The 21,218-nt window shown below is 39.4% G+C and overlaps 5 protein-coding genes across 12 annotated transcripts; 3 read left to right on the forward strand and 2 right to left on the reverse strand.

The window, feature by feature from the left end:
* Positions 1-982: 982 nt before the first annotated feature.
* Positions 983-7,297, forward strand: LOC143429433 (solute carrier family 41 member 3). 2 transcript variants are annotated; one of them, XM_076905103.1, is made up of 9 exons: positions 983-1,469; positions 2,439-2,549; positions 2,629-2,904; positions 4,016-4,170; positions 4,821-5,154; positions 5,452-5,746; positions 5,882-6,087; positions 6,182-6,330; positions 6,425-7,297. In XM_076905103.1, the coding sequence occupies exons 3-9, from the start codon at positions 2,631-2,633 to the stop codon at positions 6,599-6,601; spliced, it is 1,590 nt and encodes a 529-aa protein (XP_076761218.1). In that variant the 5' UTR covers positions 983-1,469; positions 2,439-2,549; positions 2,629-2,630; the 3' UTR covers positions 6,602-7,297. The 2 variants fall into 2 exon arrangements, with proteins under 2 accessions (XP_076761218.1, XP_076761217.1); XM_076905102.1 differs by having other exon boundaries at positions 985-1,469; positions 3,896-4,170.
* A 1,617-nt stretch (positions 7,298-8,914) lies between these two features.
* LOC143429434 (uncharacterized) lies at positions 8,915-12,414 on the forward strand. 4 transcript variants are annotated; one of them, XM_076905105.1, is made up of 5 exons: positions 8,915-9,065; positions 11,462-11,579; positions 11,661-11,735; positions 11,857-12,024; positions 12,144-12,414. In XM_076905105.1, the coding sequence occupies exons 1-5, from the start codon at positions 9,021-9,023 to the stop codon at positions 12,347-12,349; spliced, it is 612 nt and encodes a 203-aa protein (XP_076761220.1). In that variant the 5' UTR covers positions 8,915-9,020; the 3' UTR covers positions 12,350-12,414. The 4 variants fall into 4 exon arrangements, with proteins under 4 accessions (XP_076761220.1, XP_076761219.1, XP_076761222.1 ...); XM_076905104.1 differs by having other exon boundaries at positions 8,959-9,186; positions 12,144-12,413; XM_076905107.1 differs by lacking the exon at positions 8,915-9,065 and adding an exon at positions 9,336-9,440 and having other exon boundaries at positions 12,144-12,413.
* A 222-nt stretch (positions 12,415-12,636) lies between these two features.
* On the reverse strand, positions 12,637-13,799 carry Rtv (QVR superfamily protein rtv). Of its 2 annotated transcripts, none has more exons than XM_076905109.1 (3): positions 13,576-13,799; positions 13,177-13,341; positions 12,637-13,093 (listed from the first exon to the last, which is right to left on the reverse strand). In XM_076905109.1, exons 1-3 carry the CDS (start codon positions 13,643-13,645, stop codon positions 12,891-12,893), a joined length of 438 nt encoding a protein of 145 aa, XP_076761224.1. In that variant the 5' UTR covers positions 13,646-13,799; the 3' UTR covers positions 12,637-12,890. The 2 variants fall into 2 exon arrangements, with proteins under 2 accessions (XP_076761224.1, XP_076761223.1); XM_076905108.1 differs by having other exon boundaries at positions 13,177-13,344; positions 13,576-13,790.
* A 141-nt stretch (positions 13,800-13,940) lies between these two features.
* Positions 13,941-17,108, reverse strand: LOC143429306 (uncharacterized). Its single transcript, XM_076904841.1, has 10 exons — positions 17,098-17,108; positions 16,542-16,754; positions 16,243-16,478; positions 15,152-15,255; positions 14,928-15,086; positions 14,799-14,866; positions 14,555-14,737; positions 14,361-14,494; positions 14,186-14,290; positions 13,941-14,104 (listed from the first exon to the last, which is right to left on the reverse strand). The coding sequence occupies exons 1-10, from the start codon at positions 17,106-17,108 to the stop codon at positions 13,941-13,943; spliced, it is 1,377 nt and encodes a 458-aa protein (XP_076760956.1).
* LOC143429069 (protein lin-9 homolog) lies at positions 17,081-20,356 on the forward strand. 3 transcript variants are annotated; one of them, XM_076904464.1, is made up of 7 exons: positions 17,081-17,140; positions 17,952-18,291; positions 18,362-18,664; positions 18,749-19,166; positions 19,250-19,599; positions 19,681-19,927; positions 20,008-20,356. In XM_076904464.1, the coding sequence occupies exons 1-7, from the start codon at positions 17,122-17,124 to the stop codon at positions 20,197-20,199; spliced, it is 1,869 nt and encodes a 622-aa protein (XP_076760579.1). In that variant the 5' UTR covers positions 17,081-17,121; the 3' UTR covers positions 20,200-20,356. The 3 variants fall into 3 exon arrangements, with proteins under 3 accessions (XP_076760579.1, XP_076760577.1, XP_076760578.1); XM_076904462.1 differs by lacking the exon at positions 17,081-17,140 and adding an exon at positions 17,326-17,377; XM_076904463.1 differs by lacking the exon at positions 17,081-17,140 and adding an exon at positions 17,629-17,759.
* Positions 20,357-21,218: the final 862 nt, after the last annotated feature.

Below are 21,218 nucleotides of genomic sequence, written 5' to 3' on the forward strand. Positions count from 1 at the left end.
CACGAACACGCGATCGAGGTACGTGTTGCAGGTACTTCCCTATTCGCAAATCGTCCAGCGTGACGTCATCGAAAAAGAGGAAGGTAAATCCCATTCGAGCCGCGTAATTGCACGCACGGAATACCAATTGTTACGAAATTCCTTCGAAAACGACCGCGCGGTGCAGCTGACGGTTTTTACATTCGTGCAATCGCGTTCGCCTCGCATGGGATACCGTAAAATGGAAATGAATGCATCTTCTCGGTCACCCGAGCGCTCGCTCGATCGGATAATATCGAGCGAACGGTTCGCTTGATACCGTGCAATAATCGCGTATTCATCTTCGCGTTGGGAAAAAAAGAGAACACTTCCCGGTATTACAGACTTTTTATATCCCGATGCTGAATCACTCTGCAATAGGAGCGTGCAATAGGAGATAATTAAGAAGAAGAATTGCAATAATCAAGAGAACAAGCGGTTTTAAAATCCTCGCAAACATTAAGGCTCGCGAGAAAAGAATAAAAGTGCAATTGGAAAAAGTGGATAGAACGTATTTCGGATGACTCGCGTGTTTGCATTTCCATCGCGTATGTAATATGCAAATGAGACGAAATTGGTGGCGCTTAGCAACCTTGATTTCACGAGTATATTCACCACTTGTTACCGAGAAGAATAATTGAGAAACGTCAGTTCCACTTTTTTTTCTCTTTTTTCCAGCAATCGTTCTCGCACCGTGTCAAGAACATTCTCATTGGGTTGAACCGTACCGATTGAAATTCGTGTTACTTGTTACGCGCACAGAAATTTAAAGGAACTACCAGAGAAGCATAGAGTGACGCGAAGCGTGGCGCTGATTCTGAATCAACTGCAATCCGAACGAAAATCCTTGTAGAGCAATGTAGCGAATCAATAAGTGATCTACAATTTACATCTATTTACGATAAGCCCTCCCACCATCGTCGCGTGAGATAGCACACGTATGTAAGTTCGTACGTACGTCCGGACAGCAACACGAGCGCATCCCTCCACACGAACGGCTGAAATGCCGACAAACGACCTAAAGCTTCCTTTATCAGTCAACTACGACCGCGTGAGGCAAACAGTCGAGTGAGTACGCGCGACGACGGTGGTGGGTTTACCGTGCGAAACTGCATCGCGCCTTCCACATCGATTGCTACTTCTTTTTTTTCCCCGCTTTCCGCTATCTCCTGTGTGTGCCTTCCCGTCTACGATTCTCACTACGAGCTGGATCGATCATCGATCACAGTTTCCAATCTCCGCTCGACGAAACCAGTTTTTCGTTTCGTTTGCTACTCACGTAGCATCACGGGCCGAGAGGAGTTCCTTGCGAAATCACACGCGACTTCTACAACGAGATCGAGCAAGCACCAGCCAGAAGTGGCAGGGTTAATCGAGTATCAAGGAACAATAAACGACATACTAGGAAACGTCGACACGCTGGCGCAAATTCTCCAATATATCGTTACTACGTAAGTACACATTACAATATTTAGTCGGCGTTAGATTCGTTTTTATTGCATTTTTATCATATTTTTTTCTTTTTTTTTAATGCTTATCTGCTTCTGACCCATGAGTAAGTTGTTTTACTTATCGATATCGTAAAACGTCTACGGCAGCGGTCATTCGAATAACACGAGTTCGTGCTCCGAACCGAGGAAACCGCGGTGAGGCTTTTAAACGATAACGATATAAGAGAGTGTTAAGGAAAACGTTATTTTCGGTGTTATAGTTACTTGAAAAACCGTGCTTGACAGATATCCGGTGATAATAGAATGTCACTCGGAAATATGCGGTATCGATGCTGTTATCGCGGGACGTTCGTGTACCTGGCCTCGGTCAAATATAATTAGCAGCAATTTCACTTCTGCAAACAGGTGTATCGCGTTAATTTTTGTTTCGTGTCTGGGCAATGCAAGCAAATCTATCATCGTGGGATAAAAAGTGAACGCGCGAAATCTAACATGATCCGGTAAAAGGAATCGCTGATAATATACAATTACCGATTTCACATGAAATGTTGCCCTCTAAGTAGATTCTCGTAAAATACTGCAAAGCTGTCCTCAGCTTTTTTGCGTGCGCGTAATTTAAATCCGTCGACACGTGGGCTCGGATTAATAGTAATACAAGAACTAAGTTCCTTGTGTCGTTAATGATACTGTGCTGATCCCGTGTATAGTGTTTCACATGCTATCAGAACGTCTAGACCAAGAGCAACGACATTAAAATAGTAGCGGGAGACGGCTATCTGCTGTCTGTGAATCCCCTTGTCTTTAATCAGTTTAACAAATAAATCACGGATCGATATTTGTCTATATTTATATTTTAAGTAGCAGAATCTTACGATAATCGATCGATATGCGATCGATAAGCTTCGAGGCGATTAACAAATAGCAAGGGTATTAACGAGGATTTCTGTTAATTTTTACATATCCGAACAGATCAAGGCTGACCGAAATAGGCAGGTCGGACGTAAAAATATCACAGGTGGATCCTGGACTCTGCCAATTTCGAAGGGGATACTACAAGATCGTTCGCCGACACCGAACTCGGTACGTGCCCGCAACAAATATCGCACCGTGTAAAAGCTACACCTATTTTTAGTCGCATAATCGAGGAAATATATCGCAGGTATGGTCGTTTTTCCGGACTCGTCGATTGAACCGACGCTGTTGAACGTAACTGATATAAAGTTAAACGACTGTGCGGATCGTGATGACCGATCAGCGAGCAGACCTAGCCGCATTGGAATTAAGGATCACGCGTTCACCATACCGAGGGAGAACATGTCGAACGGCAAGGATAACTATGCGTTGAACTTCGACTGTATAGAGAATGGTGTTGGTAAGAAGATGAACACAACGACGGACATCAAGGCGGAACCTGACGTAGTCAAAAAGGTGGCAGGTAGGCAGATACGTAGATCCGCGGTTTAGCAGTCTCCGAGTAGTGGTTTGCCGTTTAACCCATTCGCGCAGGATTTATTTCGCGCGCCTGTTACAAACAAGATGTGCATAACAAGAAATAATAATCGCGCGACTGACATGTAGCCGCACGATTTGTCTTCGACCGCGCATCAAACGTCTGGCTCGTTAATCCGCGTGAATGGGTTAAACGAAAAAACCGATGACGTTTAACTATAAATCTTGTCGCATTCGAATATTTGACTTTAATATATATCGCCTGTGCGAAAGGTCACAAACCGTACGACTTTTATAGACATTTGCTCATCGTCTCGATAACTTAACACGGGCGAGACTTACTTGCAACAGACTGTACGAAGATAACGAAAAAGAATCGCGTTGCTTCGTACTTGTGTATTCGGCAACCGTTCGGCAATCGCGATCGAAGTCTTCACTCGGTTACAGCGCACCCGATATTAACGATGCTGTGTTAATTAATCGTGACCGCGTATCGTGTAATGGAATTGCGAGTACGCGTCGTCGATCGGGATCATCCGTCGGACCGTGTTCCGTCCGCGGAAACACGAAACAATAAGTAGATATCGCCAGCGAGCGTATTGCAAAACGATCGAAGAAGAACAACAATCGTCCTTAGCGCGATAGCTTTGTTCATTATTGTCTATCCGTTGGTCTCACGCCGCGATACCGAAAGGAGTAACTGAAAGGCGTCGCGGGGTTCAACGATCGACGACGACATTTCGTTGGTTCAGTGTCGCGTATGTAATCGTGGATGGACATATCTTCCCGATGTCGGATTAGCGAAACAGAATGCGACGATAAAGAAATTTATTAAGAGCATCCGGCAGCTGGAACGATTAACGCGACGGTGACGCGCGTTTCGTTCCGCGACCCGCGATGACGTCCCGGTAGATGTTTAGTTAAATGTCGTTGAAATGTCGTACGGTGCAATGTGAGATGTGTTGATTTCTTGGTAGCGGGCCTAAAAAGCCCTAACGGCCAAACAAACAAAACGGACATGTCACTGCCCAATCTCGGTGGTGGATCACTTTCCAGTGGAAGTTCCATAGTGACGATCTCTTCCGTCGCAAATTCAGATCCCGGTCCTGATTATCATAATAACGCGGCCGGCTATGGCAGCAACACGTACAGAAACGAGAGATGGTATCAGACCACCACTCAAGTCGCCGTGCCTTTCTTCATCGCCGGGATAGGTACCATCGGGGCGGGCCTCGTGCTGGCGAAGGTCACGGTACGTTCTTTCAAACGTTAACTACGTGTATGGATGGATGGATGGATGTATGTAGACTTTAAAACGAGATCGTTGTCTCGGGTTCGATTATGTCGGAGGAATCGAAAAGTCGCACGCCGATCTGATCGTAAATCGCGTACTTTTCCGACAGTACGTTTCGCTTATCGATCGCGCGCATCACTTTTATTATAGCCCGATGATAATATTAATACAGACAGTAGCGTCTTTTGTATTTATCGCGTCTTCGCGTTTTACCTGTCGTCGAAATGATATACGATGAGAATCTTTTACGTAAATTATCCACCCATTCCCCCCGTTTCTTCCTTCTTGTTACTTAGATCCTCGTTTCCTCTTCAACGCGACCTGCATAGTGTACAATTCGTTCGACACAAACATTCGAAAATTTCATCGGCGTCTGCTAATGTAGAAATTCTTGAAACGCAATCTAGATTCCTGGGCTGCATTCCATTCGTAAGAATAGTCCGTGGAATGTAACCCTTTGACCCGTTCGGGGCAAAGCGTTGTTTGCATGGTCACATCCCAGAAACCGACACTTGTAATTACACTGTCATCTGATTGAAACATCGTGTGACGCAACGGGCCGAGTCACCGGCACTGAATGGGTTAATTCAATGTCGTCTCTGTTTTAGACCTGGCCAGTATTCGTCGCCGTTTCTCAATTGATCATTCTGGTGCCCTCGCTGCTGGGGCTGAAAGGCAATCTCGACATGTGTCTGGCCTCACGGTTGTGCACGCAAACGAATCTGGGCAACATGCACGGGGTGCGGGAGATCGGCAAAATGATTATTGGGAATATCGCGTTGGTGCAGATACAGGCGATCGTCGCGGCTGTTTTGGTATCGATTTTCGCAGTCGTGGTCGACGCGATAACGAATAGCGACAAGCACGCATTCAAATGGGACAATTGCCTGTTATTAGCCACCGCAAGCGTATGCACCGCCACAAGTTCTTGCTTCATTCTAGGTAAAACCATTATCATCGGCCGTAGATCAGTTTCCTGCCGCAATTACACATTAACTTGAGATCTGTCGATCTTTCCTGTTTTCAAATGGCAAACGCGTTTCACCAAACGACGCCAGCCACACGTATATGCAATAAATTATTACGTTACGTTGCTATTGCACGTTACAAGAAAGACAAGGTCGTGCCTAACGCGTTGGTTCCTTGCTTCAATTATTTCCGCTTTTTCCTCGAACGTGTCTGACATTTAACACGACTTTATATCAGACCGCGAGTTTCATTACCGTTCTTGCTCAACAGATTTTGTAATGATCGCCGTCATCATGGTCTCGTACCGGTGCAAAATGAATCCCGACAATTTGGCTACACCTTTGGCTGCTTCCTTCGGAGACGTCGTGTCACTCTCCGTGCTATCAGCAATCGCGTCGGCGTTATTCGAGAGAATGGGACAGGAGCCATGGCTTTTGTACATTATACTCGGCTTTTACTTTGCAATCTTGCCATTTTGGGTTTACGTGGTTCTCAAGAATAAATACACTAAAAACGTTTTAACATCCGGATGGGTGCCTGTTTTATCGGCTTTATTTATCAGCGGGTTCGTATACTTTGTTCATCTTCTTTTCCCTTCTTTTTTTTTTCTTCTTCTCTTCGTTATCGCTAATAAACGCTTAGCACAGTCCTTGAAGGCGAGTCGTGCAAAATCCTATTCATCGGTTATATTTTCGCACAGATTCGGCGGTCTGATTCTTAACCGGGTCGTCGACAAATTCAACGGATTTGTAATCTTCCAACCCATCATAAACGGAATTGGTGGCAATTTAGTATCCGTGCAAGCATCACGAATCTCAACGACGCTGCACCAGACGTCGATCATGGGAATTTTACCGCCGCAATCAAAAATGTTCGTCGCCCCGTGGACAGCGCTGTTTAAAGGCAGTAAGTGACGCAATTATAACTAAACGTTCCACGCGATTACACCATTTTTCGCAGTTCCACAATTGCATAATAACCGTTGGCTCCCGTTCTCTAGCGCCGTACGCGAAAACAGCCAGAATACTCATTTGCATGGCGCTTTTCGGCGAACTGATTTTCATCTTTATCGCCGATTACGTGGAGAATGGTAGGTCTACGCTGCACATTTACTTCGTAGTCAGTTATCTCGTCATGGCCGTTCTTCAGGTGAGTACGATTCCCACGAATCGGTTGTAACGGATATTGAAAAAGTGAAAGGTTCTAGGCCACCGTGATAAAACGCGTAATTTTTTCGTTACAGGTCATGCTGCTACTCTACGTTGCCCACATTATTATACACGCTATGTGGCGATACAAAATCGACCCGGATAATTCGGCCATTCCGTACTTGACGGCTTTAGGCGATCTTTCGGGAACGATATTCCTAGTAGGAGCGTTCTGGTTCCTAATAACTATACATCAAGAGTACGGCAAATAGGAGATCGGTTCAAGTAGCTAGATTGGATATCAACTTTCCGTCGAAAGTATCAGGCACGAATATAGACTGCGTTGGATCACGTCGATACAAAAGGTACTTCGAAAGAAAGAGGCAAACGAAGATCAACACTAATTAAGGGAACGAGCCAGATAGGTATTTCGCGGAAACGAGTATATCGTGTTATTACGGAACGATTTGGTTGATCCGAATCGAACAACAGAGCAAGGTGATTGTTATCTTTCACTAAGGGAACATCTTAATGGTACGTTAGTCGCGTTAATTAGTCGGATCACACAGATTGAATGTAACGGGCAGCGAGGAAATATGCCATCGGTCTTGAAATAGGTACACTAATAGAAGGAATAAAGTGCAATGATACTGATTCCTACGTAACTACTAGCTCGAGCAATATGCTCTGTCGTGATGTAATTTATTGTGATCTAATACGATCGTGCAGTCGTAACTACGTAAAACGAAAAAGAATCGTTAAAATATTAACGTGTCGACTGACGATTGCATAAAATCACTAAGTGTACAACACTTTTTTACGATTTTTTTTAATTACGCAGAATAGTCGAGGCAGCTGAATTTGAAGTATTTTAAATCTAGTTATGTATGTTTGTGCGCATTGTACTCTCCAATGTACTCTTAATATCAATGGAAGACCTAGTCAGTATTTTAACACTGATTGATATACGTATTCATACTTGTACAATAGTAGATAGTTTTTAAAGTAGGAATTTTAGATGCAATCTTCACGATAGGTATATAACGTCTAATAATTGTAGATAAAATTAACTTCGAATTGTTCTATCAGTCTTAGGAGTCTTAATAGCTTTTTATATGGCAATAAAAGTTATGTAGTAAAATTTTAATGTTACGTATAGGCCAACAAAGTACTTCCGCACCCCACATCATGGCACATTATAGTTAAAATTCAGTGGTACTTAAAATTAAAACGCTTAGCTGTGCCATGCGTTACAAAAACTTGCCAACTGTTTCTAATACTGTACAGTTTGTATACAAAGAGCATAGTACAATGTAAACGATCCACTTGTTAACAAAATAGCATTTTTCAAACCTCACATAGTATTATAACCCTTAAATAATAGTAAACTGCCTAGCATAGCGATCTGTGATTTAGAATGATATCTTTTATAATAAAACTGAAAAACTGTACTTGACAAGGAAAACTTAATACCTTCAAAGCAATAGGTTTTGTATTAACAGTCTAAATTATTCATAAACACAAATATCGATAATAAACATGAATATTTAAGTGATGGAAGTATTGTATGGATGACGATAAATACAGATCATTCGTAAGTAATACTATATTTGCAAACATGCTTCCTGTAGAAAGTGAAACATGATATACTATGCAAGAAAAGGAACTCCGTACTCAACCGTAAAGAATTCATAAATATTCGCGAATTGTATTATCATATGTTTAACATTTACAATTCAAATACACATTCTAAACAACACATCGCATACTACTTAAAACTAGAAGAAATGACTTATTCTTATATAACACATTCTTTGTCACTTTGTCGAGTAGTGCACATCTTTAAGGTTAGGTTGTTTTAGCGTAAATTTTGATACGATTATACAAAGTAAATATTATAGTACAATTATTACATATATAAAATAGTCAAAATTTACGTATATAAACAAGTACACACAAATTTCTATGCAAAATTAAGTCGATATCATTAAACTATAATGCACGAGATAAACAAGTTCTACTCTTACGCCGCCATGACACCAAATACTAAAATGAATTTGAATCTGGCGCTGAATGTAATTTGATTCACGAAATATGTACATTTAACAATTTAATATCAACGAAAACGTTACATTCTGCAAACTATTGAGCCAAACGCAATATCTTGTAAAGTTTTCCAGTTATTTGCAATACAAGATCGTGATATCGATTGCAAACCGTGACACATATTTTCAAATCATATTTAATAACTTGGATTTACAATTATTGAAAATCCAAGTTATCTTATATCCATCTAAGTAATTTTACACAAGAATTACCTCAAACTGTACTTTGTTATACGTAATTTTGCACTTCGTGAGACGCACCAACGTAGCGTTCGAAAGTGAGAGACAAGAAATACAAATAGTGACAAATTCCTGATTGCATTTCAAATAATCACATTGTTGCATCAACGATCGTTACTTGTGACAAAGAATGTGACAATTTTTCGTTTGAAAATCGAGATATTTTACCTTTTCGAAGATTCTCTAGCAGCAGCTTGACGAAGCCTCTCGCAACCCGCCAAAGAAACACGCGGCACTGCGCATACTTAATCGCGCAGCTATTGGTCATCCTCACGCGCGGTATCTTCAAAATGTATAAAAGGCAGTTCCATCGCGTTCACCGAAATGAAAGTTCTACCGTGTACCCATGCGAGTCCTTAGGAACCTTCGCAACTTGGTCTCTGCAGGTGGGGTACGTAACAAGAAGGGGGATGCTGGAACCTACGCGCGACGTTCACCCGAGACATTTAAACTGGAACAGTTCCTGTTCGTGTCCAGGAGACGCTACACAAATCCTTTCGAAGAACCACGCCGTTTCTATTTTATTTTCGCGCGAGTGTACGAAACAACGCAACGATTCGGGACGGAATTAAGCGTCATCGGTAGAAATTTCACGTTTACCTATCCGCGATGTCGATGGTGAGTGACACGACGATTGTTGATATTTTTTTCCGAAACAGTTCCTTGTGTACGGCTACAAAGTCATGGTACGTAATGATTTTGTCGAGGCATCGAAGCTTGATCGACGTGACCGAAAGAAAAAAATGAAAACGTGCCAGTGCCAGTGGTATGTACGCGAATGGTAGATGTTTTCGTACAACAGAACGAAGGCTGTGCGTTTCTATTGCTTATCGTTTCTACGTATAATTCGGCTTGACAGAGTCAGTAGTTAAAATATCGCTCGTTGATTCAATTGACCGCTGCCAGTTTTATTATATATGACGCAACAGGAATATGAGGCTGAGATTTTTCTCGACTGATCTCGTTTCCTCGTTAATCTCTTTCGTTCGTGTGATTTAGCGTTTTTGTCATTATCTACTGCGCAATACCTCGTATATTCATATCTGAGAATAGAGGATACTTTCTAAAAACGAACCTTTTCAATGCAAAGCGATTCTCGTGGTGCACGTTGATCCTGTAAAAACATTAGCTTCTATTTTCTCTCACGTTTTCTACTTTGTCCCGATGGTTCTCTTTATTTGGGAGTATAATAAAGGCGCATATAAGTGAAACAATAGGCACGTCCGAAGAATGTGATATGCATTGGCGTTGAAAAATTTTCCATCGTCGCCAGTGCACTTCGTTCCGATATCTCAGAACGAGCCCAGAATTGGTAGGAGCCACTTCCACCGCTTGACTAACGAAGGTGAGCGGTGAGGAAGGCGAAAGGGTGGTTTGACACGCACCGTTGAACACACGAATGTCTACCGTGGATACAATAACACTCTTGTCAGGCACAAGTGCACTCGTTCTATGTGAGGGTAACGAAAATGTGCGATCCGGTTTCAAACGTGATATCGTTACGTATTAGATCAGCATCGGTTTGGTAAACATGCATACAGCGCATTCCTCGATCGATATTTCATTATTACCAGCTCGACGATTGTTAATTGGGCAGCCTTTTAACTGGGATTAAATATTATGGATTAACACAATGCCCAAGATATCAATCGACGATGCGTTCGCTGCTCGACAATGACACGATGCACCGCGTTCATCCGCGAGCCGCTGAGCTCGAGACGTATGCAAGTTAGCCGATATCGTTGTATAACTTAACGAAGGATGAAAATTTTCATATAAATTGGTAAACGACAACGAGACCCAAAAGGTAGAACTGGAGCAAAGTTTCACCTAAAATATGAACAGCATTTGGATGTTTGCTTTCTACGAGCGTGTACATTCGAATGTACAACGGTGTGACGAAATCGCGAATAGATATCTATGTAATCCCTTGCAAGACGCGCCGTTGCGAGTCATGTATGAGCGAACCAATTCATAGTCACCTATTGCGTACAAACAGACACCTACACAGGAACGCAAACACAATACACGTGATATACGCTGTGATGAACGTTCGAGGATGTTGCTTCTCTCTAATCGCTCTCAGGCTGGGCTTTTAAACGCGTCTGATGCATGAAGCGTGCACGTCGAAGGGTAATTGTTTATTTCTGTGAACAATGCACCACGTGATAGCCAGACAGGTAACACCCGAGCCACGTTTGCTCAACGCTGCCGGATGATATATATCGCGATGACGATGACACACGACTAGAGATCGCAAACAAATCACCACCGCGGAAACTCTTCTTAGGTGCTTATCTTGGTACATATTCGTAACAAGATACGCTCGAGCACGTCAGCTTCGTGGTGTGTGATTATCGTTTCTGACTGGCAGATTATCTGGCAGTATTAGGCAGCGACACGCTGAGATATTGCAATTAATTTTTGTCAGGTGAAGCCATTCAAGAATTCACGCGATTGCAATTCCGCTTCACTCCCAGCAGGGTCCATCGATGTCGTCATCGTTTCGTAAATGGGGTCCAGCATTTTTTCCTTCGTTTTGTTTCGGTGACCTGGCTCCGATATGCCGTGGAAATATTAACCTCGAACACCTTGGCCTGATTTTATACTATAATCGTAGGAAGGATACTTTCTATAGTAAAAGGGATCCCTTAACGTCTACGCGGACTCTTATTTCCGAAACCGCGAATAATCCACGTTCTAGTTTAATTTCAGTTTCGTCTCGAATTCGCATTTCTCAACGGTGCGCCTGGCAAACGGGGAAACATTCGAGAATTTTAATTACAGATGAAAGTGGTGATCTTCTTTGTTGCGGTAGCGGCAACTAGAGCTTTACCACTCTCGAAAGTGCACGTGAAATTTATCTCCCCTCCACATATTTATGAGCACGGTATTACGACAGACGGTTAGTCCATAAATGTAATTACACGGCATATCGTTGAAAATCTTGCGTTACAGTCAATTAAAATTAATTTCTATCTTCCAGGGGATCGGACGATCGACCAGAGATCCTACGTTTCTATTGGGAGACGAAGTACAACAGGAAGCCCGCAAGAGTTCGGTACGGTACTCTTTCGCTCGTTTTTATTCGTACCAAGAGTAAAGCACGCGATCCAACAAACTGAATGGATTTAATTATGATCTCGTATCAATGTTCCCTTGCGGTTTATACCTGTTCGCAGGGCAGCGTTTACGCAACAACGGTAACGCTGCACCAGTTTACATCAAACCGGAAAACGCTGAATCCTTGTGGCCAGTAGGCGTTTTCATTCCGCCAATAGATATCAATGATCTCGGTTATAGTTCGCGGGAATCGAGGCACATGACGCCTGACTTTTCGAACGGACTTGGTGAGCGATGTATATGTATTCGATACGCAAGAATACTCTAATAGAATGCAAGGACACGTACGGTTTAATTCTAACAGCAAAAAGAGAAACGTTCGATTTACATTGCAATAATATTTCAGATTATAGCGACCCGTATTTGTTGACCGGTGAAAAGGCCATGGAGATTGTAAAATATCTTTACAGCCAAGGTGAACTGTTTTTCGACGACATTCCGCATGAAAGAGCGGTACTGAACAATCAAGAAGAAAGGAGACGCAACGGCCTTCACGATAACATATTGAAAAGTTTAAGGCCCAACTCGCCATTCTATAGAAACTTGATGTAGAGGGGCTTGTGACTAATTTTATTTACTTAAAAATTGGCTAACCAACAACCTTGATCGAGGAAAGAAGATAGACTCTAACCACTTTCGATACGAGAAAAAAAGTATCCGTATATGATATACAGATGTATGTATTTGCCACGATTTAAAACATCGATTTTGCTTGCTATTACGAAATTTTGGAAGAAACGCAACGTACAGTTTGTAATCGACAGTATCGCAGAGATATGATGTACACAAATGGTGGTGAACTGCATTGTCAATACAATAAAACATTTCACTGATCTATATGTGTACAACGTTCAATAATGATTTATTATACGAAACATGTATACCTCAGTTTTGTGATCGTCACGCGTAAGACACAAAGTTTATAAATAAAAAATAGAGTACATTTTTTTACAGACTTTTTGTTCGTTCAGGCTCGACAACAGATCGTTACTTTACTGGCTACACTTGGAAATCAAAGATATCACGTCAATATATGCTTAGATACAAGGAACTTTTTATACAATAATATACATTGAATGCAGTTCTGATTATCTCAATTGAACCATCGAAATAAGGCGTAGAGCGCCGTAAGGATCAACCCGTTGGAGATGCTCGATTTCGTTGCCCCATTGCATAGATCTCCCAAACAAAGGCACATGTACACTTTCTTGTAATTCCACACGGTGTGTGCGCATCTTTCCTCGCCGTCATCAGGACCTCGTTGCAGGCAAAGCCTTTGCGTGGCGGTACCATATTCTACGCGAGAGAACATTCTTTCATGAAACGATCCTCTATATATATATATATATATATCTAACGACATCCGTCAATCTCCTTACCGTTGTTCAAACCGTGTTGTTCGATTATCTTGCTGCACCAACCGGACGCGCACGGGACTGCGTCGACACCTTTCTCCATTTCGATCTGCGTTGAATTCATGGTGAAAGGATCCTTGCACGATCCTAATTCTCCCCTCGATCTACATTCTACGCATCTCCGGGATGCTTCTGAAAGGGATCACCGATAAATTACACTCCTACTCGCGACTTATGAGCACCAACGTCTTGTTTCGTCAGAATTCACCATCGAGGCTCTTAAATGGGTTCGCAATTAAAGGAAGAACAAAAAAAGAGAGAAACACCACGCTTCACAGAAAGGATGCTCTGTTACGCGGTGAAAGTATCACTTTGTTCACTATGTATGCGCATACGTATAAGTGGTATGTGCATGGAACTCACCGGCTGCGTTTTGCAGTAGAATCAGACAAAGTATCGTGGCCACTACGAGATGGTGCGCCCTCGAATTCATCCTATCGCGAATTTTCTTTTATTGATGCTGGCAATTTTTATTGATTCCTTCACTTGTGAACCGGGCCAGAGATACAGGAATGATCAAACTCAGCCATTTTGAAACTAAGCTACGACTAAGAGAAACGGACACGTACTCCATGCAGCTGTCCCTACCACTGCCTCCTTTCACTCGGCTACCTTTAAGGTCATCGCCTGTTCGGAGAAGACCTGGCAGAAAAAATTGTCCCAAGAACGATGACTCGATTGGTAAACAATTTGTACTATTAATACTTTTTTTCGGTGTCACGAACATATCATTCTGTAAGCGGAGTTTCTTCGTCCTCTCCGAAGGCGTTAGATTTTTTAGCAGCCACGGTGAATTTATCTTTCTGTCTCCATGTATAAATTAATCCACTGCAGTAACAAAATGAACAGAGCAACAATATGAACCCTAGATATCCCAAATGACGTAAAAATTCTATAAAAGACCGTATATGGTACGATCAAACTTCCGTTATCCGATACTAATGCTATTATTAATCATCCGAGTAGACTTTACCCTGCGTTAACAGTTTAGCTTTAGGTATAACGATAACTTTTAGTTGCATCATGTTAACTTTATCGATGTAGCACGTATAATTTCCTTCCTCGCGAGTGGAAACATCTGATATGCATGCGCACAGGAGGAATGTGTTATATCGTAGAAAATCATATGATTCATCTGCTCGATGTACCTATCAGATAAAGGGTTCCAAAGGCATCCACTATCACGCGAGCATCCGGATCCAATTTGCGAAAGGATCGGCGGATACCTTTTTCCAATGTAATGGAATCCTTCTTCCACGATACCTGCGTATCCATCGTTGACCTAGAATGTTTGCGTTTCGATGGAAAGAGTATTTACGCTGATACAGAAAAATTTGTTTACTCAGGGCAAACGACTGTAAGGTAAGCTCCTTCTGCAAGTACGAATCGTTTAACGTATTTGAACCGACGGCCTTTTATCTTTTTCACTCGAGGACACTTTTTACACGGTTCTTCCAAAATAAATTCTGGTAAATGGCGTATCGCGCTACTGACGCCAGGAAATTGTTCTTCCAGTAGGATCGCTCTTAAATAAAGCACAGCGTAATGAATGCGCGGATTTTTTTGCGTAATGAGAGCTCGCTTACTTGCAAGGTAACGAGGGACACTTCCGGAAAAATTTAACTACGAATGAATCGCTCTTGTTAGCGACTGTCTATAAGAATGATACATGATCTTAAAACATTTCCCTCGATCGAGTAATTCCTCCTTCTTACCATATTTATTTGTCGTTTTAATCGACATTTCCCAATACGTGTCCTGTAGCCTCGTTTACGTACGCAATGTTCGCATGGGCCCCAAGGCATCCATTCAGAAATGATCTGCAGAGTTATTCCGACCTCTCGAATTTCAGCGATCTCGCGCATATGCGAAACCTAATCTCGAGGCAATTTGATAAACGTATCGCATAAATCTGGAGCAAAATTAATAGAGGTCTTACAGCGAATCGCATGGTAACCGATGCTAAATGCATTTCACGGTATTTCTCCCATTCAGTTGCGTTTCCTTGTTCAGTGTACGAAACTCCGTGCTCTTTAAAAATTGCTACATAAAACAAATTTATTCGGCTAACTGCATTCAGAATTTAACTGAAACAGGCTGATTCACTACTCGTGAAATTATATTAATATCTAATTGCAGAATTTCAGAGTACTGCTGATTAAATAAAGAAATTCCTTCATTTTCATTGAATCGAAAGAGTAAGATAAATTATATCTGCCGCTTTAGAGGTAAGAGAGAGAAAGATATATAAAAAAGCTATAAGAAAGAGTGAGACAGATGTTGCCTACCCTCTCAAGAACCCATTGCGCCATCTCTGTAAAAAGTGCTCAAACTGATCGCACATCGTTATCGATGGCGAAGTAAACTACTTAAGACTACTAGCACCATCTCTGCGGAAAGAACCAGAACTAATACCCAATTAGTTTCAGAGTTTCTCCAGCAGATGGCACTAATAGTTCTTCAGTAGTTCACTTCGCCATCGATAACGATGTGCGACCAGTTTGAGCACTTTTTACAGAGATGACGCCAGGGGTTTCGCAGAAGGGTCCGTATCATCTGTCTCACTCCTTCCTATAGCTTTCATATATATCTTTCTCTCTCTTACCTCTAAAGCGGGAGATATAATTTATCTTACTCTCTCGATTCAACGAAAATTAAGCAATTTCTTTATTTAATCAACAGTAATCTAAAATTCTGTAATGAAGATGGGAGAGAGGGAAGCAGAGAGAAGTCAAGACAAGCAGAAACGAAGTCTGGAAGGCAATAGATATGTAATATAAAAGGTGATTCACTACTGAGAGAACTTTTTACAGCTGATGCTACATCTCAAAAGCAACAAAAAAGTTTACATAAACTTAAGTGCGATTTACAAAAATGGCAGAGCTGTTTTTCCTTGGAGCAGTACATACTTCTTGTAGGCATGCATACTGGAGCAAAACGTTTGGATGATGGTTTGGAGGATGCAATCAATAAATGAGTAGTGAATCACCCTGTATTTAGATAATTTGCAAATTAAACTAAAATCATTACGTTCGATTCTGTAGTTGAATTTATTTTCAGTTTCCTGCCCTTCCTCGCCGTGGCACAAGTAAATGCCAGCATCCGTTAACGCCAGATCTTTAATTACTAACGATAGCTCTGGGGTAGAATAGACTCTGTTGTACGACGCGTTATTATCCATTCCCAATTCGACTTCTTTCTCTGGATTCTCCCTGTAGCGATCTTGATAGAACCATATTTTCGACTGCCTCTCTTCTTTGTCGTTGCTATCGTATAAAGCAAATACAGTGACAAGATCTCTATTTAATTAATGAGATAGTACTTCGTACCAAAATCGACATTCCATCACAATGATTGCGTCAATCTCAGCGCTTATAAGTAAATATTCATCGTTTTCTTCGGATGTTACTAATCTTTCTTTTTCCCTACAGTATTTGGTAGGCGACACAGATTGATCGATCGAGACAATATTGTCCGCATCAACGGACGATATCATTAATAACCATAAGAAATTAATTTGAAACATGATAGTCAGATTAGTACTGATATTGAAATAAAACTGCAAAGTTCAAAGCTATAAGTATTTAATTTAGTAGTTACAGAAATAACATTGGTCAAATATCATTGTACAAGCGAATATGGACTCGTATAATTTTATTGTTTTAATTTAATATACTATTGAATCTCTGAATTTGACTGGGTGATTTCTTTTTTTAGTTTTATTATAGAATAAATTGCAACTCGATTTAGTGCAATTTAAAAATACCACATGATCTGTTTCAAGTATTCAAAGCTGTTTACCAGCCAATCAAAACGTTTGGAACGACGGAAAGGAACCAATAACGAAATTCACCGCGAAGCGGGCGAGCTCGAGGGAACACATACCCATAATGCATCATTGATAGCAACATGGCGGAGATGATTGAAAGTGAGTAAAAGTTAACTTATTCTTGATAAAATTAATATAACAAGGGCTAATTAAAAACGGAAAGCGGTTGTACAAGAGCAAGCAATGTTTTAGATTTTACTTCATTAATAAATAACATTCGCTTGAAAGTTGTTTACGGACTTATAGTTGGTCTTTTAATTGCGCTCAGGAAGGTCTGGTTTAAAATTTCAAAAATGACCAATACACAATTCAAGCGGGACAATGAAGACCTTTACCGTTTGAGAATTCATTTATTAACCAATACTTTTGATATAAATACCTCGCGATACATTTTATAACTTTCATAATATTTGTTATTCCATAGATTTCATTCTAATACGATAAGTACACACATACTGTTTACGGAACTATGTACAAGTTTGGTTATGTCCATACCTGAGAGCAGAATGATTTCTTGTTTCTTTTCGAAATCTTGGTTCGAACTTTTCAGTTTTGATCAAACTGAAAAAGAATATATTCTGTACACGTACGAAAATGTAATTGTGTCCGATCGTATTAGCCGTGTTGTACATTAATTTTTTTATATGTTTTGAATCTACAGAAACTTACTATGTGTAATATGAAATGAAGGTTTCAAATCTTGAACACAACATGAAATGTAACTTTCCTAGAGAATAGATTTCTCAATGATATTTGATCTTATCCTTTCCTAGTTAAACAACAATTACAAATGCATCACTAAAACATATTAACTTTGATCATTAATCGTAATAGGCTGATCATAATCTAAAACAAATTAATCAGAAAAATTAATATTATTTGAAATAAATAGCTCAATGATGTGTCTTAGGTGAGTCTGCTGAAACATTGTTATCTATGAAAAATGGAGGATACCCATCAGTTGATGAAATCAAAACTGAAGTGATGGACGATGACACAATGGACATGGACGATCAACAGATTTCAAACAATTCGACAGATTCTCACATGGATACAGAGGAATCTGATCCAATTCCTGAACTTGGGCCTGCAGCTTTGGGGCTACAAAGAGTAGGTACACAACCTCCTCCAAAGCCAAATCCTCCTAGCCAACCAGTACAAGTTTTAAACCGAAGAGGAATGCCAGCAAGAATCAGGAAGAAAAATAAATTATTTTATGATGATATATTAGTTAATCATCCTCATCATAGGTAAGTAATTAATACTTTATGTTTGAGGAATTGTTAATATGTGTAACATTCCAATAAATTTATCTTCCAGGATCAAAAAGGATCCTTCGCATCCAGATACAAAACAATCTCCTAAAAAAGTACCTAGACCTTCTCCTGCTAAAAAACAAAATAGAGTAATTAATGAGCCAAGAAAAAATAATACATTAAGTCAACCTTTACAAACTACAATGACTCCGATTAAACAAGAGAAAGAGCCAGATAAACCAATGCAACCTTCTTCCCCGGATCGTAAAATTGGACAAAAGATTGGTATGAGATTAAGAAATTTATTGAAATTACCAAAAGCACACAAATGGGTTTGTTACGAGTGGTTTTATAGTAACATTGATAAGTATGTATGAAAAAAAAAGTGAATTCATATATATACACTATTTAGCACAACATAATAGGTAAATTTTATTTCTTCTATATGCAGGACACTTTTTGAGGGTGACAATGATTTTATGATTTGCTTAAAAGAGTCATTTCCGCAATTGAAAACTCGGAAATTAACGCGCGTTGAATGGTGTAAGATAAGAAGAATGATGGGTAAACCACGGAGATGTTCACAGTCATTTTTCGAAGAAGAAAGACGAGAACTAGAAAGGAAGAGGCAAAAGATACGTATGTTACAACAGAGAAAAGCTGCGGATATTAATAGTTTCAAAGACTTGCCACCAGAAATACCATTACAACTGGTGATAGGAACCAAAGTTACAGCAAGACTGAGAAAACCGCAAGATGGTTTATTCACTGGAAGTATTGATGCCGTGGACACTAGTAATAATACTTATAGAATAACATTTGAACGTGCTGGACTTGGAACGCATAGTGTTCCAGATTATGAAGTTCTGGTGCGTATACATCTATTTTGGAGTTAAACAATTGTTTAAAAGCTTATCTCAAATTTTCATATATATTCATTTGTTATTTACAGTCTAATGAACCACCAGAAACAATAAGTGTTGCTTCGTTTGCTCAAAAGTTTAGACCACGACATGTGCAATACGTGCCATCTCCACCATATGCCATGAAATTAATGTCACCACGTCTCAACAGTGATCCTTTGATATCTAATGCTTCTGTATCATTGCCAAAGAAATCTCATATCGGTGGAACAATGAATGGTTATCCTTTAAAGTTATTGGAATTTATGGTTAAAGTAAACAAAATATTGGCCGCGAAAAAGGTTAAAATAAAGAAGTTAAGAGAGATGAACAGCGAGGCAGAAAAAAGACGATCGTTTGGAGAACCACTTCCGCCAGATTTTGAAAGAAGATATGCAGGGTATCTAACTGATTACTATTTTAATATCGTCATCTTACATTTAATGCTTTCCGTTTTCTTTATACGTATTCTTTTTGTTAGAATTGTAGTTGAATTGGAAAAAATGAATACTGCTCTGCAAAACTTCCTTAATGACGTTCAAGAGCTATGTCAAGAAATGGCTCCCGAACCTAGTGTGGCGGCCATGTTAGCTCCTTCTCATCTTCGGGAAAAGTGTAAGCAGGAAGCTACAGATATGGTTGCCAAAAATAATATTATTAATGATAAGGAACCTGGGAAAATGACCCAACTAGTTACAGACTTAACAGCTCTAATGCTTCAAGTTAAGGTAATTTGAAGTTCTATTTTTTATGTAAAGGGTATTCTCTTAACGTTATAATATATCGCGAAATGTCATCTGTGTTTTAGAGTTTGTCGGATTCTGATCGTAATGCATATGAATTAAAAGTGTTACAAGGCACTATGGAACAGATACGTTCAAAGTTAAGTCCGCAAAATCAACAAGTTTTCCAAAATTGTGTCGAAATACATATGCAACACATTCAATTAGGTCTAGGGCAAAGAGGTGCTTTAACACCATTTATGGCCCAAAGAGCTTAACAGATACAAAAGTAAATTTCATTGATACTTTAAAAAGATGTACAATATTAAAATAGATAAAACATGTAATACTATAACATTTGATATAAAAATCCAACTTTATTTTATTATCTTTTTATATAGGTTATGTCATTATTAAAGAGTACCTATATATATACATTATTAGAATACAAACGTCTGTTCTGTACATACCGTAATTCTAAAATTATTTTTTAAAAAGTCATTTTACGTATAGATACCTTCTAGAATAATGTGCTGTGCTGTTGGTTGCATTAAACATCTAATAATGTTCATGTTTAAAAGATTTACATGTCAGCTTTGTGATTTATATGCAATAAGAAATTAAGTATCTGTGGATTATTAAATCAAAGTTAAATTAATGTGGCTATTGTAAATAAAGCATGCATTTCGCAATGACAGCTTTCATTAACTTTATAACAGAAATTTATAATTAAGTTATCAAAGTAGCAATTGAACATAGATTTTATTTTGTAAAAAAGAATTTAATATTTTCTTGCTTGTGAATAATTACAAAGATTAATATATAATTAATACATTATATTGAAAAATAATTTCTCACTACTCTGTACATTAGATATATGCACAAACATTGCATAGTCAATTGTAAATACACTATAAATGATCAGAAATAATCCTTCATTTATTTCTATTTATAACCAATAATCTTTTATCAATGTCTTTTATCAAAGATTCCAAAAAGTTAAGTTCATATTTTTAATAAAATAAATGTAAATTTACATCACATATTATATAAGTAATTTAAGTATAAACATATTACTTGTAGTAATAAGGTATTTTTCATTGTGTCGACACAAAAGTCTTGAATAATCTTTTTAATCAATTTTATTTATAATATATAACTTGGTATTTATAATTATGATAATATAATTATAGTAATATTATGTAAAGAAAGGGTAAGACTTCAGATTATTTAATGTAATAAATATTGGGAACATTTTTAATACTTAACTCTCAAATATTCATGATGCTTTAAAAAA

The sequence above is a fragment of the Xylocopa sonorina genome, chromosome 11 (genome assembly GCF_050948175.1).
Source record: "Xylocopa sonorina isolate GNS202 chromosome 11, iyXylSono1_principal, whole genome shotgun sequence".
Classification (NCBI taxonomy): domain Eukaryota; kingdom Metazoa; phylum Arthropoda; class Insecta; order Hymenoptera; family Apidae; genus Xylocopa; species Xylocopa sonorina.